General features: G+C 39.0%; 1 protein-coding gene across 2 annotated transcripts in view; it reads right to left on the reverse strand.

Moving 5' to 3' along the window:
• Nucleotides 1-3,767: 3,767 nt before the first annotated feature.
• Nucleotides 3,768-15,413, reverse strand: part of Fnbp1l (formin binding protein 1 like) — an 89,562-nt gene continuing 77,916 nt past the window's right edge. Inside the window, exons 11-15 of one of the 2 annotated variants that reach the window (XM_042677199.1) lie at nt 11,952-12,084; nt 11,028-11,122; nt 8,564-8,712; nt 7,242-7,400; nt 3,768-6,038 (exon numbers count right to left, since the gene is read on the reverse strand). In XM_042677199.1, the coding sequence (XP_042533133.1) occupies nt 6,031-6,038; nt 7,242-7,400; nt 8,564-8,712; nt 11,028-11,122; nt 11,952-12,084 (544 nt within the window). In that variant the 3' untranslated portion in view covers nt 3,768-6,030. Of the gene's footprint in view, nt 7,401-8,563; nt 8,713-11,027; nt 11,123-11,951; nt 12,085-15,413 lie in introns of both variants that reach the window. The other variant, XM_042677191.1, reaches the window with a different exon arrangement.

The following is a 15,413-nucleotide window of genomic DNA, read 5'->3' on the forward strand; positions in this document are numbered from 1 at the left end:
CCTTAACCCTGACGCCTGAAATTAACCATCTCGCCACAAATCATACCTGTCTTCACATACAGCTTCAAGAACAAAATCATTGTAATTGTCCTTGGTGAGAACTTGCAGTCACAGGCCTATCTTCAGACAAGGACTGGAGCAAAATTTGCAAAAGTCAAAACCAAGAAACTGATTTACAGAGGTCTTTGAGTGACCATGTATCTCTCCTACAAGATGTAAAAAACCCACTATTAAGCTATAGTTCAAATTAAGAGCTCATCATTAGAAACTTAATGACAAAATGGTACTGCTAGCTGGGCACCAGTGGCTTATGCCTATAATCCTAGCTACTCAGGAGACTGAGATCTGAGGACTGCGGTTCAAAGCCAGAAAAGTCCTCATGAGATTCTTATCTCCAATTAGCCACTCAAAACCCACAAGTGCTATAAATGGTAGAACACTAGCCTTGAGCACAAAGAGGCTCAGGGACAGTGCCCAGGCCCTAAGTTCAAGCTCCACAACTGACAAAAAAATAAAATTAAAAATAAAAAGGTATTGCTAACCTGTGGGGAAAAGGATGACTTTTAAAATAATTAAAACAACTAAGAATTATTTGAACCGATAAAGCAAATGAAAAAGGGGGAAAAAATGGCTCCTGAGCTAGAGTGTCAAGTGTTCATATGAGGCCCCAAGTTCAAACCCCAGAACCACCAAAAAGATCAAGAAAAAAAACCACAAGTCTCCTTACCTTGTAACATCACAATATAACATAGATGAATTAAGAACCTACATGTGAAAGGCAAAAGAACCATTTTCATGAGATTAAAAAAAGAAGAGTTACAAGAAGCTAGTTAATGCACATTGAAATGAAGAACTTCTACTTATCCATAGACCCCAGAGAAACTGAATATTATCAACACATGCAACTGACAAAGGAGGAGCCTTCAAGTAGAGCCGAATGTTCCTGCCTCCTGATGCTTACATCTGGTGCCATCCTCACCACCACCCCCCACCCTCCGGTTGTACAAGGCCTGGCTGGTATGACCAAGAGCATGAGCAGATTAGGTTATACAAGAACTGCAAGCTCTTGCAGTCAGCAGCCAGCCAGGAACTGAGGACAGTGAACAACCATCAGAAAGCAGCAGTGTGGCTTTCTCAGCCCCAATAACACCTTGAGAGAACTGCAATCTCTTGGGACTTACAGCCCAAATCTCTAAGTGGCTGTTTAATGACTATTAGAAATAACTAATGTAACTGGCATCCTTAATGCACCAAGATCTCCCATAAAAAAATGAAAGCAAAAAAAAAATTCCCACGAGGAAGGTAAAAATGAACAGGAAAACAAAACCACAATGAAGTACTTTCACATGCTCTGAAATGACAAGATAAAGTGCAGGTGACTCACTCAGAAGTAGAACTGTGGCTCAAGCAATAGAGCACTAGTCGAGCAAAATAGCTCAGGGACAGCATTTAGGCACTGAGTTCAAGCCAGGAATAAAGATAGAAAAAAAGATAGATAGATAGATAGATAGATAGATAGATAGATAGATAGATAGATAGATAGATAGATAGATAGATAGATAGATAGATAGATAGATAGATAGATAGATAGATAGATAGATAGATAGATAGATAGATAGATAGATAGATAGATAGATAGATAGATAGATAGATAGATAGATAGATAGATAGATAGATAGATAGATAGACAGACACACAGACACACAGACACACAAGACAGAGATAACTATACGCAGGAGTTGGTGTTTCACTTCACATCTAGTTTGTACTTGCTCCCCCTCTGGCTAATCAGCAAATCACTGCTCTTTAGATGTCTGTTGGGAAGCAGGACAAATAGAAGGGAGAATTTAAAAACCACACTGAGTAAGTCTTCCAAGGCTCCCTCTGGCCCTGAGTGACTTGGGTCTACCCAGCAGTCCAGTGCGGAAGGTGGAAATACAGCAATGAGACAGTGGACAGATATAACACTGCCTGTAGACCAGCCAAGAAAAGGGTGAGAACATAGTAGTAATGGTGTTGTCATGAACTCTCTTCTAGATAATGTTCCTCACATTTCAAATGCCTCCAATGGGCTGTTCTCCACCACACACAGTAAGTTCCCAAATAAAGCAAAGCTTTGAAAAAGCATCTTAAGGGCATTCCTGCACTGCCACAAGGCCTGCACCCCCGAGCTGGGGCCTGGCCTTCACTCCTTTGAGCAGGATGAGACATTTCTTTGCACAAATTATCCTTCTGCATCCCCTTATCCTCTGGCCAGCATCTCTTCTGCTTCTGCCCAACTCCTGGGCACTTGCAGCGCTCAAGTGAGAGCATGCAAAGAGAACATTTGCCCCAATTGGTGACATGGTATCTGTAACTTTTAAGAAGCCCAATTTTGGAAGACTCCCCTTTTGTGTGTGCATGTGTCCTGGAGCTTGGCCTCCAGGTCTGGGAGCTGTCTCTTAGCTTTTTCTCACTCAACTGGTGCTCTACCACTTGAACCAGAGCTCCACTTCCAGCTTTTTGGTAGTTCACTGAAGATAGGAGTTTCGTGGACTTTCCTGCCCTGATGACTTTGAACTGTACTCTTCAGATCTCAGCTTCCTGAGTAGGTAGGTTTTCAGGGGTGAGTAACAGCTGGTCAGGGACAGCCCTTATAAATGCAGAGGGTAAGATGACACCCCACCCCTACCCTCCATCCCCGCAAAAAAAAAAAAAAAAAAAAATCTGTGCAACTGCTGAATGGAGATAAATCCAAGTTATTATATACAGTTTAAATTCACTCCAAAACACTGAGGCTAGCTGCCAGTAGCTCACACTTATAATCTTAGCTACTCAGGAAGATGAGATTCAGAAGATTGCAGTTCCAGACCTGCCTAGACAGAAAAGAGATTTCATCTTCAAAATAATCAGCAAAAAGTCAGGCTGGAGGTGTTTTAAGTGGTTGAGTGCCAACCAAGAAAGTGCAAAGCAAGGCCCCAAGTGAAAGAGAGAGAGAGAGAGAGAGAGAGGGTGAGGGCAAAGGACAGGGAGAGAAAGAGAAAGGGGGACAGAAAGGGAAAGAGGGAGAGGAGAGAAAGAGGGAGAGGAGAGAAAGAGGGAGGGAAAGAGGGAGAGGGAAGGAGGGAGGGTGAGAGAGTGCAAGTGAGAAAGGAGAAAGGGAAGAAAGGAGGGAAAGAGTGGGGAAGAAAAGGGAGTGCAGCCGGGCGCTGGTGGCTCACGCCTGTAATCCTAGTTACTCAGGAGGCTGAGATCTGAGGATCGCGGTTCAAAGCCAGCCGGGCAGGAAAGACCGTGAGACTCCTATCTCCAATAAACCACCAGAAAACCGGAAGTGGCGCTGTAGCTCAAGTGGTAGAGCGCTCGCCTTGAGCTGAAGAGCTGAGGGACAGTGCCCAGGCCCAGAGTTCAAGCCCCATGACCAACAAAAAAAAAAAAAGAAAAGAAAAGGGAGTGCAGGCGGAAAAGATAAAGTGAAAGGGAATGAAGGAGGAAGTAGGCAAGGAAAAAGGTAGGGGAGGGAGAGAAAGGAAGGGAGGAAGGGAGGGAGGGAGGGAAGAAAAGAAAGAGAAGGAAGAAGGGAGGGAGAGGGGAGGAAAGAGCAAGAAAGAAAAAGCTAAAAGTAGATCACTTAAGAGAGACTAAAACCAGAATCAATTTCTGAAGCTAGTTTCCAAAAAGGATGTTCTACTTCAGAAAGTTAGCCACTGCAATTTAGCACATTTAAAACCAAAATCTTTACATCTCTTTGGCTCATATAACAATAAAATGTAACTACACACCTTAACTGACCATGAAAAGTTTGTTTTATTCCATGAAAATATTCTCAACAGAGAACACTATCTTAAACAAAGCATTTACCATTATGAAATCAACATGTGCACAAAGAGTAAAAATACCTGCAAAATTAAAGATTTCTTTTTGACAATTCACATGTTCAAAATCTAAGAATGATTTCAGAATGATTTAAACTGCGCGTACAAATGTCTGTCCTATTGTAAGAGCCAGTTACAGGTTGCACTATTCTACATGAAGGAACTTGCCTCCTACTGAAGCAAATCCTGTATTTAGAAAAACAAACAGTAGCTTGAAAAGAACAGTTAGTCCTTACAAGAAAGCTTTAAACTTTGCCCTCTGTGGCTGATGGCCAAAAAAACATAAGCACTTCAGGCTTTGTACAGAAGACAAACACAGCCCGGTCACATTTCCTTCTCACTGCTAACCTTTAAAATAAAAACAGCACTAGTTTTTAAAACTACTTCACGTAGTTAGTACTGAATAATGTCACATTATATAAATAACCCTGTAACGAGATTTACTATCTAAACTTTATAGTTTACTAGCCTCAAAAACAATACACTATATGTCAGCTGTGTAACAGTGGTGTACTTTATCTTATGAAGGCATTAACTTTCACACAATTGTCATTCAGCTTTAGTATAAATGAGAGCATGATTCAATTAACACTGGGAAAAATTATTAAAAGCAGTCACACGGCTTCTAAAATATTGCTTAAAATCCAATAATACACAGACCATTTCACGTTCTCTTTCTCCCATCAAACCAGTAAGAACCAAATTAATGAAGCGCGTCAGCGGTACAAATAACCCCTCCCCCTCCCACCCTGTTACATCACCACTAAGAAAGTAGCTCAGGTACAAGTCATCAACAGAATCACAAATGCCAGGCGAGACGACATGAGTGATGGGGCCACTAACAACGAATATATTTACAAGTATAAACATACAGAAATTTCCATTTTACAAGTAAAAGTGCACATAGATCATTACAAAGTTTCACTAAATTTTATCTGGTTCAAACAAAAGCATCACTTGGAAACAAGACTATCATGGCAGGAATCAAGTGACATTGTCTTAGTCCCAAATTAAAAGACAAATGTGGGGCTAGGGGAATTCCACAAAACTTCTCATAAAAACGCTAAGTAAAATGGGCTCAAACATGTCCTTCAGTGTGATGCATAAATTTGAAGATGCACCAGTGTACATGGTAGAGCTCTGAAAGCCACCTACCAAGGCTACATTGGCAGCTGCAGCAGGGCCGCAGAGTTAAAAGAGGTCGCACTGAGCTGACGCATAAAGCCCTTTATGGGATACTGTAGTGGTAGTGTTGGCAATCAACAGATTTAGGCACTCTCGTTTAAGGCAGCATTTGAATGGAAGCAGCTGACTCGTGACAATAGTCCTGTGTCTTGAGGTGGAAAGTTTCTTCTGTGTTTATTATTCCAGGACTTCAGTGCTCACTACTGGTTCTTCCCAGACAGTGGTGCAGAAGATATATCATATTTCAGAGAGTTCTGTAGTAACTGGGCTGTAGGCTAGAGCAGGTGGTTTCTTTTTCTCATCATAAATGCTTCAGGTTCACAGACTATGTCTTCGTAATGTCAAAACTGGAATGTTTGCAGTGGGGAAGTTATAGCAGCATACACAAAGACTAAGATGGAACATTAGTGCTGGAGATGTCTGACAAAAGTAATTTGTACTACAAATGTAAAACAACACAAAGACTGGGACAAGAACAAGGGATTATAAAGACATGCCTGAGAATCTAAGCTGGTCACTCTAGACATGCAACAGGATGTTAAGCAAGCACGGAGGTGGCGCAGGCAGACAGACAGATGGCAAAGGCTCTAACAAACAGACAATGGGTCGAAAAGTCACTTAGAACAGAGCTGGTGGACAGAGTCCTGACAAGATAGCTAAAAGAAAGAACATTTTATGAAGTTTTATGACAGCTCTGCATTCTTTTGGATCTGGACATCAGTAAAATAAATGGAAAGAGGCTCAGACACTGTAGGCTTTTTGTCTTCTATGTGAGTAATGGTGCACTAGGAATTTAAGGATTGGTATTATAGGGATTGTTTAAAAACAATGTATGGAAATGCTAATGAAGTTAGTAAAAAAAAAATGTCTGCATGCATTCATGCAACTTGCTTCTCTCATCTCTCTGAGCCTGACAACTCTACCCCCCTCTCCCCCAAAGCAGCTGCATGTAACCTCCTTCAACATCTTGCCCATTCCTCAGAACCCCTCTTCAGGAACCTGCAGTCCAGGAGGAAAAAGAAAAGAAGGATTACTGAAGACCTTTGGTAAGACTAAAAGAGGTGTTCAGATAAAGTGTCTGCCCAAAATGTCTCTAAAATAATCTTACAATCAGCTACTGAAAACACCAGAAAAATGTGAGACATTAAGCAAAATCAAGGGCAGCCTCACAGCTTCTTCACAGCTAAATCAATGTAATCATAAGAACAGCCCACTGAGCAGTCCTTGATTATACGATGTTTCCAAAAACGCTCGTCAACAAAAGTGTAGAGGGGGGAAACCCCAAAAGACAAAAAAATACAATCTATTCTAATAGTAATGATCCAGCTAAAATGAAGCCCTAAACGGTGGTGCAGGGTTTTCCGTTAACCCAGCCAAAATAGTTTTTTCTGTTCTAAAAGTAAACGGTCAATATTTCCCTTCAGATTTCCTCTATCTTTAATGATTTAAAAATCTTATTTTCCTATGTGTAACTGCCAAACACTAAGTAATCTCTAAATAAAGTGATATTTCCAAAAGATATTTTCAAGATGAAAAATACAAGCATGAGATTAATTTGAAAGGAAGGTTGAAAATTACCATAAATCTAAAAGTATTTTCATATCTCAAAAGAAAGCTAGTCTCTTGATTTAAAGAGATGATGCAATAGGTGCTTATTTTCTTCCTTTACAAAATCAGTTAAAAATAGGAAGAAAAATAAAAATGATTATTATTTTATCCAGTTACCTATTACTGTTCTCCCTAGATACTGAAGCTATCGATTCAAATTTCTAGAACAAACTGCTCTTTTGGGAATCACTTACTCCCAGCAGTTCAGAGCAGTTTTACTTATTTCAGTTCATTACAGTTGCTGTGTTTTCTGAAGTAAACATGAATTCCTGCCCAGTAATCAAATCTTATTATTTATAAGGCAGAAAAACAAATCCTTCACACAGACTTAAGCAGGACGTAAAGCAGAAGGCATCAGTTAAGCTTCACACCAACATTACTCAAATGATGAGGCATCACAAAACAATTTCTTGTGGCAATAGTCACATCTCAAAGATCAAGCCTGCACTCAGCTCACACAGCGAACAGGAGACTGGGGTGTACTGCAAGCTCTTATCTTTCTGACCTTTTGGATGTGTTTTCATTTTATGTTATCGTTCTTATGTCATGCATGGCACAAAGCTGCCTGATTAGTTTAGATATAAGTTACTGCACCTTTACTGTTTTTCTCTAGAGTTACATCTATGTATGATGTGGGAACGTAGCCTTCTTCACCGTTCTGTCTGCGGGCTCTTGTCCATCCATCACCTTTGTCTTCTTCAATAATGTACAGAACCTCACCTTCTTTCATTGCCAGAGTACCTTCATTGTGTCCTAGGATGACAGTTTTCATGACATAAGTGTGACTGAAGCACAACAGTATTTGCTAGACGTTATAAAGACAACATACAAAATAATATGAAAATCCTAGTGGATCTCAACGTACCTGGGACTAAGAACCTACTGACTGCCATTAGCAACACATGCTTTGTAGTTTGCCAACACTTTCATACACAATCTCATCTGAATGACATAGTGAGCCTGAGGCTGGATGAACATCAACCCAGATAAAGAAAGTGAGCCACACTGAGTAATCTGACTCTTATTTTTGCTATTCTATTATTTTTATTCTACTTATTTTACTATTCTAAGTCTACTATTCTGAGTGGTGCTCCTACCTAAAAAATTTACTAAATACGAATCAGTGAAATAGTAATAAGACAGTGAGAAGGTGGGGAAAAACAGAAAATATATACTCAAAGAGAGAACAGATTAGACTCTAGTGATGATAGCAGAACAGTCAAAGAACAAACTCCTCTCAAGACCTCTTCAGTCTCAGATCCGTTTTTCTCTTACCCTAACAGGGTTAGGAGTACAATTTTTATACCTGAATCTCCATTTAACATAAGTTATTTTCCTACTTTCTAGATGATTGACTAAAGACTTTACTCAATTTAAAAATCAGTGGATAGCTAGAGAAAGACAAATGCTGTACCATTTTATAACAACTTATTCATGAAAGTGTCACTCTGTTCTTCTGCTGAGGACAGGGATTTTTCAGAGTACACAAGAAGAAAGGTTAACAAAAATCTGAAGCAGAGAGCCATAGCCCTCATCATAAAATAGACTGTGTAGAAATGACTCACTTTCTTTCTTACTCTCATCTAAAAAGGTAGCCTGTGGAGTTGGGATACAATGACATTTGGTTTGTTAACACTGAGACAGGGAGCCCAGGGAGAGGGGAATTCTGAATCAACCAACACCACTAGGTGTAATCTGTCTTAGAATGATTATAATAGGTAATTTTCTTTCAATTCCAGGTATGGGTGAAAAATCATCTATATTTATAATATAGTGAAAATAAAAGTATATAACTAATGAATTGGGACTATAATTTTCTGACAATGTACTATTTGGCTAACAACACTAAAGTAAATGACAGTACAGTTAGACTTGAAGGCACCAATTTTATCAAACAGAATACATTAAGAATGTACCATCAAAAGGGTAGATCGCTTTGCAATGACCGATAGCAGGCAAGGGATCATCATCCTCAAATTCATCATCAAACTCGTTGTGGTGACCATGCTGTTGAGGTGGCCCACGGACTTCTTGGTTTCCATCATCAGTGTAACTTCCCTCAGGACTAAAAACATATAATTATACCCAATCAAGTATCATTAATGAGAGAATTCTTCATATTATTTATAAGCTGATCTCTTCAGGATCAATTCAGAAATTTTGTATCAATGACATAGTTCTGTTATTAAGCCCTATTTTCTTAAACAGTGACAATATAAATTATTTCTAACACAAAATTCTTTTTTACTGAATTTCCTGTAATATTTTTTAATTAGTGTTCTAGACACATAACAAACACATCTCATTAACACTGGGTCTAAAGTTAAAATAAAAAATTGTAGTTCAACAAGAAATGTACTACTATATATATGTAACTGTAACATCACCTTGACAATAAAATTAAAAATAAATAAAAATAAAAAATTGTAGTAGACACGTTTCCCACTGCATCATCCTAAATTCACTGCTTTCCTCTTTTGGCAAAAGAGCCCTAATATTCTGGAGGGAACCCACCCAGACCTGTGTTTGGTTGCGGTTTAAGTTGTTTCTACTGTGGACTCTGAAGGGCTAAGAACACAGTACTTTCATGATGGTAGTTAACCAGTAGTCCTGAAACCTAATCAAATAAAAAAAATGTACAGAGACCGCTGGCTGGGCTGGAAGAAAGCTCATTCCCTTTTTTCTTTGAACCTGGAGCTTTGGGGGGGAAAAAAAAAATCACCTGATAGAAGATTTAAAATGAAATCAACAGAGTAGAAGGTATAACTGAGAGACAGAAAAAAAAGTGAGTCCAGAGGATATAATCTGGGATATTCTTTAAGTCAACCAATGAAGCCCATTTTTACTTTAAGTTAATACAAGTATTCATTCTGTTATGCAAAACAGAAAGACTCCTAATAAGTCAATTTCCAATTTATCACCAAGACAGAGAAGTTAGAAACCAACAAGTACTAACAATTAGAATAGAAGAAAACAAACAGGTAACACATTGTCAAAAAAAATAAATATATATATGTATATATATAAGAAAAAATAGTGCAATTTTTTTTGTTAATATATCAAAATAGCTGAAGAGATTTTAGTAATAGAACTTGCAAGTGGAGCTGTGACTCAAGTGGTAGAGTGAGCAAAGGAAGCTCAAGGACAGTGCCCAGGCCCTCAGTTCAAACCTCAGGACTGGCACCCCAAAAAAAAAAAAAAAAAAAAGAAAGAAAGAAAAATTTATAGGATTAGATCTTACAGCACTTTCAGCAAGTCTGAAAGACATGTTCTTAAACAATACATGCCAAATGAGGTATTTTTAATCTTGGTTTTATCCAGTAACAAAACCTAGTTATAGTACATCTCTTTTGAGGTACTAAAGACAGGAACTCCAAAGTGACAGGACAGATAAAGAGGAGAGGGTAGAAATAATACTTGAGAAGAATTTATCAAGTTATCAAGTATTTTATTTCTAGATGCTTTACATATTATTTCTTTTATGACTTACTAGCAATCCTGAAAAATGGTTTTGTTTTGTTTTTTGTTGGGTATAGGGCTTGAACTCTGGGCCTGGGAGGTCTCTCTCAGCTCTTCAGCTGAAGGCTAGTGCTCTACCACTTGAGCCACAGTGCCACTTCCAATTTTATGGTGGTTTATTGGAACTAAAAGTCTCACGGACTTTCCTGCCTGGGCTGACTTTGAAACCGTGATCCTCATATCTCAGCCTCCTGAGTAGCTAGGGTTACTGGCATGGGCCACCAGCACCCAGTGAAAAATGGGTATTTTAACTTCCATTTTTATATTCTAGAAAGCTCAGATTAGAGAAATATTAAAACCAAATTGGTCAAATTATACCAAGTTCTGATACTAGACCTCTCAAATTCTCCTCTAAGGTGAAATCTAACTTACAGGTTTTTAATTATGGGGGAAAAATACATGTATATATGTACATATGTATATTATACAAGGAAGAAATGTCACAAGTGCTATAAAAATGTAGAAAGGGCAAAATGTCAAGTTGAGTAGGGAACTTGAGAAAAGTAACAATATGCCCTTTCCCACCCTTTTTATTATTTACCAAATCTTGAGCAACCTGATTTTTCTCCAGTAAAAAATACCCAACTCCACCTTAGTCTTCCCACACCTGAGACTCCTCCTATGCCCTTAGATTGTAGTTCCAAAAATCTTCTAGGTTCCTAGCTGTTTGCAGATGCATGATAAACCAGAATTCAACAGCAAGATAGTAATTTCATGCTTCACCTGAAACTATTATTAAAGGAACAGAAAATTACTTAGGTCTAAAAGATTTAAAGTTCTACAATGCCAACCTTATTAGGAAGGAAGAAAAAGGACTGCATGAAAAGGTTGGGAAAAAAATAATACAAGCCAAAGAAAGACCTTTCTCGTCCTTGTGTTACAAGATGATTTATGTCACTGCTGTGTCTTCTGTCTCCTCTTCCACCTGTTTTGCCTTCAACTTCAGAAAGCCAAGCCTTAGGAAAAAAGTAAACAATAATATGTTTACTCAATAATATGTTCAAAATCTCATAAGATACTCTAAATTTAAAATGTGCTTTGAGGTTTTTATATATATATATATATATATATATATATATATATGATTCTTTTTTGTTTTTAATCGGTCGTGGGCTTGAACTCTGGGCCTGGGTGCTGTCCCTGAGCTCTTAAGCTCAAGGCAAGCACTCTACCACTTGAGCCACAGCACCACTTCAGTTTTCTGTAGTTAATTGGAGATAAGAGTCTCACATACGTTCCTGCCCAGGCTGGCTTTGAACCATGATCCTCAGATCCCAGCTTCCTGAGTAGCTACGATTACAGGCACAAAGCCACTGGCACCTAGCATATATGATTCTTAAAGAGGAGAACTTCTTCCAATTTGGTCAATGATCAATTTTATAGCTGATTTTATCATAGTTGAAAATGAACTATATAACTTGTGGGTAGGGACGGAAGGGAAAAACTGGGAGAGAGCCAGAGGAAGAGATGACAATGTCCAAAAAGAAATGCACTCATTACCTGACTTATAGAACTATAACCCCTCTGCATATCACATTTATGATAACAATTAAAGTTTAAAAAAAGAAAAAAACAAAAAACCTCGGGGACAGTACCCAAGCCCTCAGTTCAAAGTCCTAGAATAGGCACAAAAAATTTTAAAAAACTTCAATGAAAGATTAACATTTACCAAAATGATATTTTAATCATGTCCTAAATTTAAACATAATTCTAGAAAAATCCAATAGATCACAATGAAGCTTATAAAAATAATATATTAGAAAACTGGTGAGTCAGAGAATCTACCTCATTCTTATGGATTTCCATCCGTAGGCGATCAATGTTATTCATGGTCTCAGCTAACTTAGGCTGCAGACTCCCTGGATCCCCCATCTGTGGGTTTTTCTCATACACATCTTTCATTTTATTGAGCGCATCTCTGAAAAGGAGGGGGGAAAAAAACCCACAGCATTAAATATTCACTTTGTATGTAGATAAGAATTTCATTCGTCTTCATAAACTCAAGTGCAGCTTAATTTTAAGTAATGGCATCTCTAAGTTTAGTCAAATGTTACTTGATTACCCAGATAATTTGCTTAAAGTTGTACATCAAATAAGAAAATGATCCTTTAAAATACTTGTAATGACAAAGAGAATAGATTTTATTTCTTATGTCTTGTTACAAATCTTATTCATATATACATTAAATGACGTATACATTTAATAATGAACATATACTAAAGTATTCCTCATATTCTTTTTTTTTTGTCGGTCGTGGGACTTGAACTCTGGGCCTGGGCACTGTCCTTCAGCTCTTCAGCTCAAGGCGAGCGCTCTACCACTTGAGCTACAGCGCCACTCCCGGTTTTCTGGTGGTTTATTGGAGATAGGAGTCTCACGGTCTCTCCTGCCCGGGCTGGCTTTGAACCGCGATCCTCAGATCTCAGCCTCCTGAGTAGCTAGGATTACAGGCGTGAGCCACCAGCGCCCGGCTTCCTCATATTCTTAAACTCATTACTGTTTATTTTATTACCCATTACTGTTTATTATTTTGTTTTAAGGCAGGAGCATTTTATAAAGCCTAGGATGGCCTTCAACTCTCCAGTCTCCTGCCTTGGCCCAAATGCTAGGATTACAGACATGTGCCACCTGGTCTGATTCTAAAGCAAAACTCATTCTATGCCGATCCAGCTACACTACTGCACCAGTGTTCCTTATCTCAGGTGATACAGCACCACTGTCCTCCCACATCCATGCTGGAAATAGGAATGCCATCTTTAAAATCTGCCCCTCCCTTGAAATCTCGCTCTGTTGCCAATTCCTATCGCCCATCTCTTTCCTAACCAATGTCCAATGGGTGCTCCCTTACTCAAGCATCTGACCCCCATGGGTGGTACTAATACTCTCTTCCTTTTTGATCTGGATGTTACTTTTTTCCTTTCCTCCTCCTCATTTTTGCTTTTTCATGTTCCTTCACTGGCTCCTTCTCCTTCTTTGTTAAAATTTTAAATGTCTATTACATAAAATGACAGGAGTTTCTTCTCAATCTCATCCTACACTCCTCATTTAATGGTTTCTTTAGTTTTAATACCACCGAACTTCAGATGATTCACAAATGCACATCTCTAACCCTCTTTCTCTCCTAAGTTCAAGATGCATACTTCCAAACTCAACTGTATACTTCCAATGTAGACTTTTCACATATTTCAAAAATCAATAAAATCATCATTCTTGTCCCCAATTTTTATTATTTTCTCTTAATGTTATAGCTATTCTCCTGTGCTATATGGCACAAAACAAAAAATAAAAATAAATAAAAACCTTCCTCCATTTTTCTTTTTTTGGACATCCAGTCATAAAAATTACAAACTACTACAGGGCACTGGTGACTCATGACTATCTGAGGATTGCAGTTCAAAGCCAGCCGCCTAGGCAGGAAAGTTCATGAGACTCTTTTTTTTTTTTTTTTTTTTGGGGGGGGGGGGGGGGGGGGGGGAGTCCGGTCGTGGGGCCTGAACTCTGGGCCTGGGCGCTGTCCCTCAGCTCTTAGCACTCTATCACTTGAGCCACAGCGCCACTTCTGGCTTTTTTTCTTTTTGCTTATGTGGTGCTGAGGAATTGAACCCATGACCTCATACATGCAAGGCAAGCACTCTATCACTGAGCCACTGAGACTCTTATCTCCAATAAACCACTCAGGAAAACTGAAGTGGTGCTGTGGCTCAAGTGGTAGAGCACTAGCCTTGAGCTGAAGAACTCCAGGGCAGTACCCAGGCCCAGAGTTCAAGCCCCACAACCAAAAAAAAAAAAATTACAAACTACTGCTGGGGGTAGGAGAGAAGGCCTGTACTGTAATCCCAGCAACCCAGAAGGCAGAACTCAGGAGAACTAAGAGGCTCAAGGCCAGCCCAGCTAAAGGGTTAGCAAGTCTCCCATCTCAACACATAAGCCAGATGGCTGGCTATATTGGTATGTACTTGTGGTCCTAGACACTGGAAGGCATAAGTTAGATTATAGTTTGAGGCCAGCCCCAGGCAAAAACATGTTTGTCAAAAAACAAAAACAAAAAAACAAAAAACCTATACCAAAAAGAATGAAGGTATGGTTCAAGCAGCTTAGCAAGTATTTGAGTATTGTTAATAAACAGAAAGATCCTAGGCTGGGAATGTGGCTTAGTGGTAGAGTGCTTGCCTAATATGCATAAGGCCCTGCATCTAATTCCTTGGTACCACATAAATAACATAAAACATTTCAAAAAAGGGGTCCTACACTGGCTTTGAAATGACACTTGTATAATTCCCTCCTTTTTAAACCATGGCCATGCTTAATTTAGGCCCCTGGTATCTCTAAAGTCCCCTAACTAGTCCCCTGCCTCAAATCACCTTCTCCTATGATGTCTTCAAATAACTTTAAATTACCTTTCTTTAGAACATGGCTTCTCAACAAGTGCTGGCAATTCCTCAACACCAACAGAACTCCACAGAAAAGCATTTGTTTCTTTACTCATCCTATACCTTTCCACCCACATCCTACTATTATACTCTACACAACTTCCAGTTAAGTCTCCCTAGATCAGAGATAATTCCAGGTCATGGCAAGAACACATTTATGCCTTTGTTCTTGTCTTTCCTATGGTCCTCTCCCTCCCCCTCACTTTTTTGTCTGACAAATATCCCATTTTCCTATCAAGGTCCAATTCTAATGATCTGAAGACACAAACTGGCCAGTGCCTAGAAGCTAACTAAATGTTGCAAGCTATCTAGACTTAGACAAAGTATATATTTGCTTGATACCCTTCTTCATACAGGGGTGGACACCTAGCCCATAGGACACATAAGGCCTTGGAATCTTTTCGGATGTGACGGCACAGACACATATGATTCTCTTATGCTCATAGTCAACTACTCACAGCCCATCTGACTGTATTGATTATTTTGTGTGGTCTGAGGATGATATTATACATATCCAAATGACCCCCTTGGCAGGAGAAAAAAAAAAAAAGGCTCCCCACCTCAGAAAGAAGAAAATCCTCAGAAGACTATTTTAAGTTCAAATGATATACTCCATGTAAAATGTTTAGCTGAGTACCTGGCACATAATAATCCCTCAATAAACATTCATTTCCTAAACCATAGTTCTCCTTCTTCCCCTTGTCTCTCCCCCATAAAGTCTTCCCCAATTATCTCAGGAAAAATTCCTTATTCTTTCCTCTAGTTGTTTTCTTTTGTTTCTGTATTGGTACTAAGGATTGAACTCAAGGCTTGGAAC

This window comes from Dipodomys spectabilis, unplaced genomic scaffold (genome assembly GCF_019054845.1).
Source record: "Dipodomys spectabilis isolate Male_0828 unplaced genomic scaffold, ASM1905484v1 ptg000002l, whole genome shotgun sequence".
Classification (NCBI taxonomy): Eukaryota; Metazoa; Chordata; class Mammalia; order Rodentia; family Heteromyidae; genus Dipodomys; species Dipodomys spectabilis.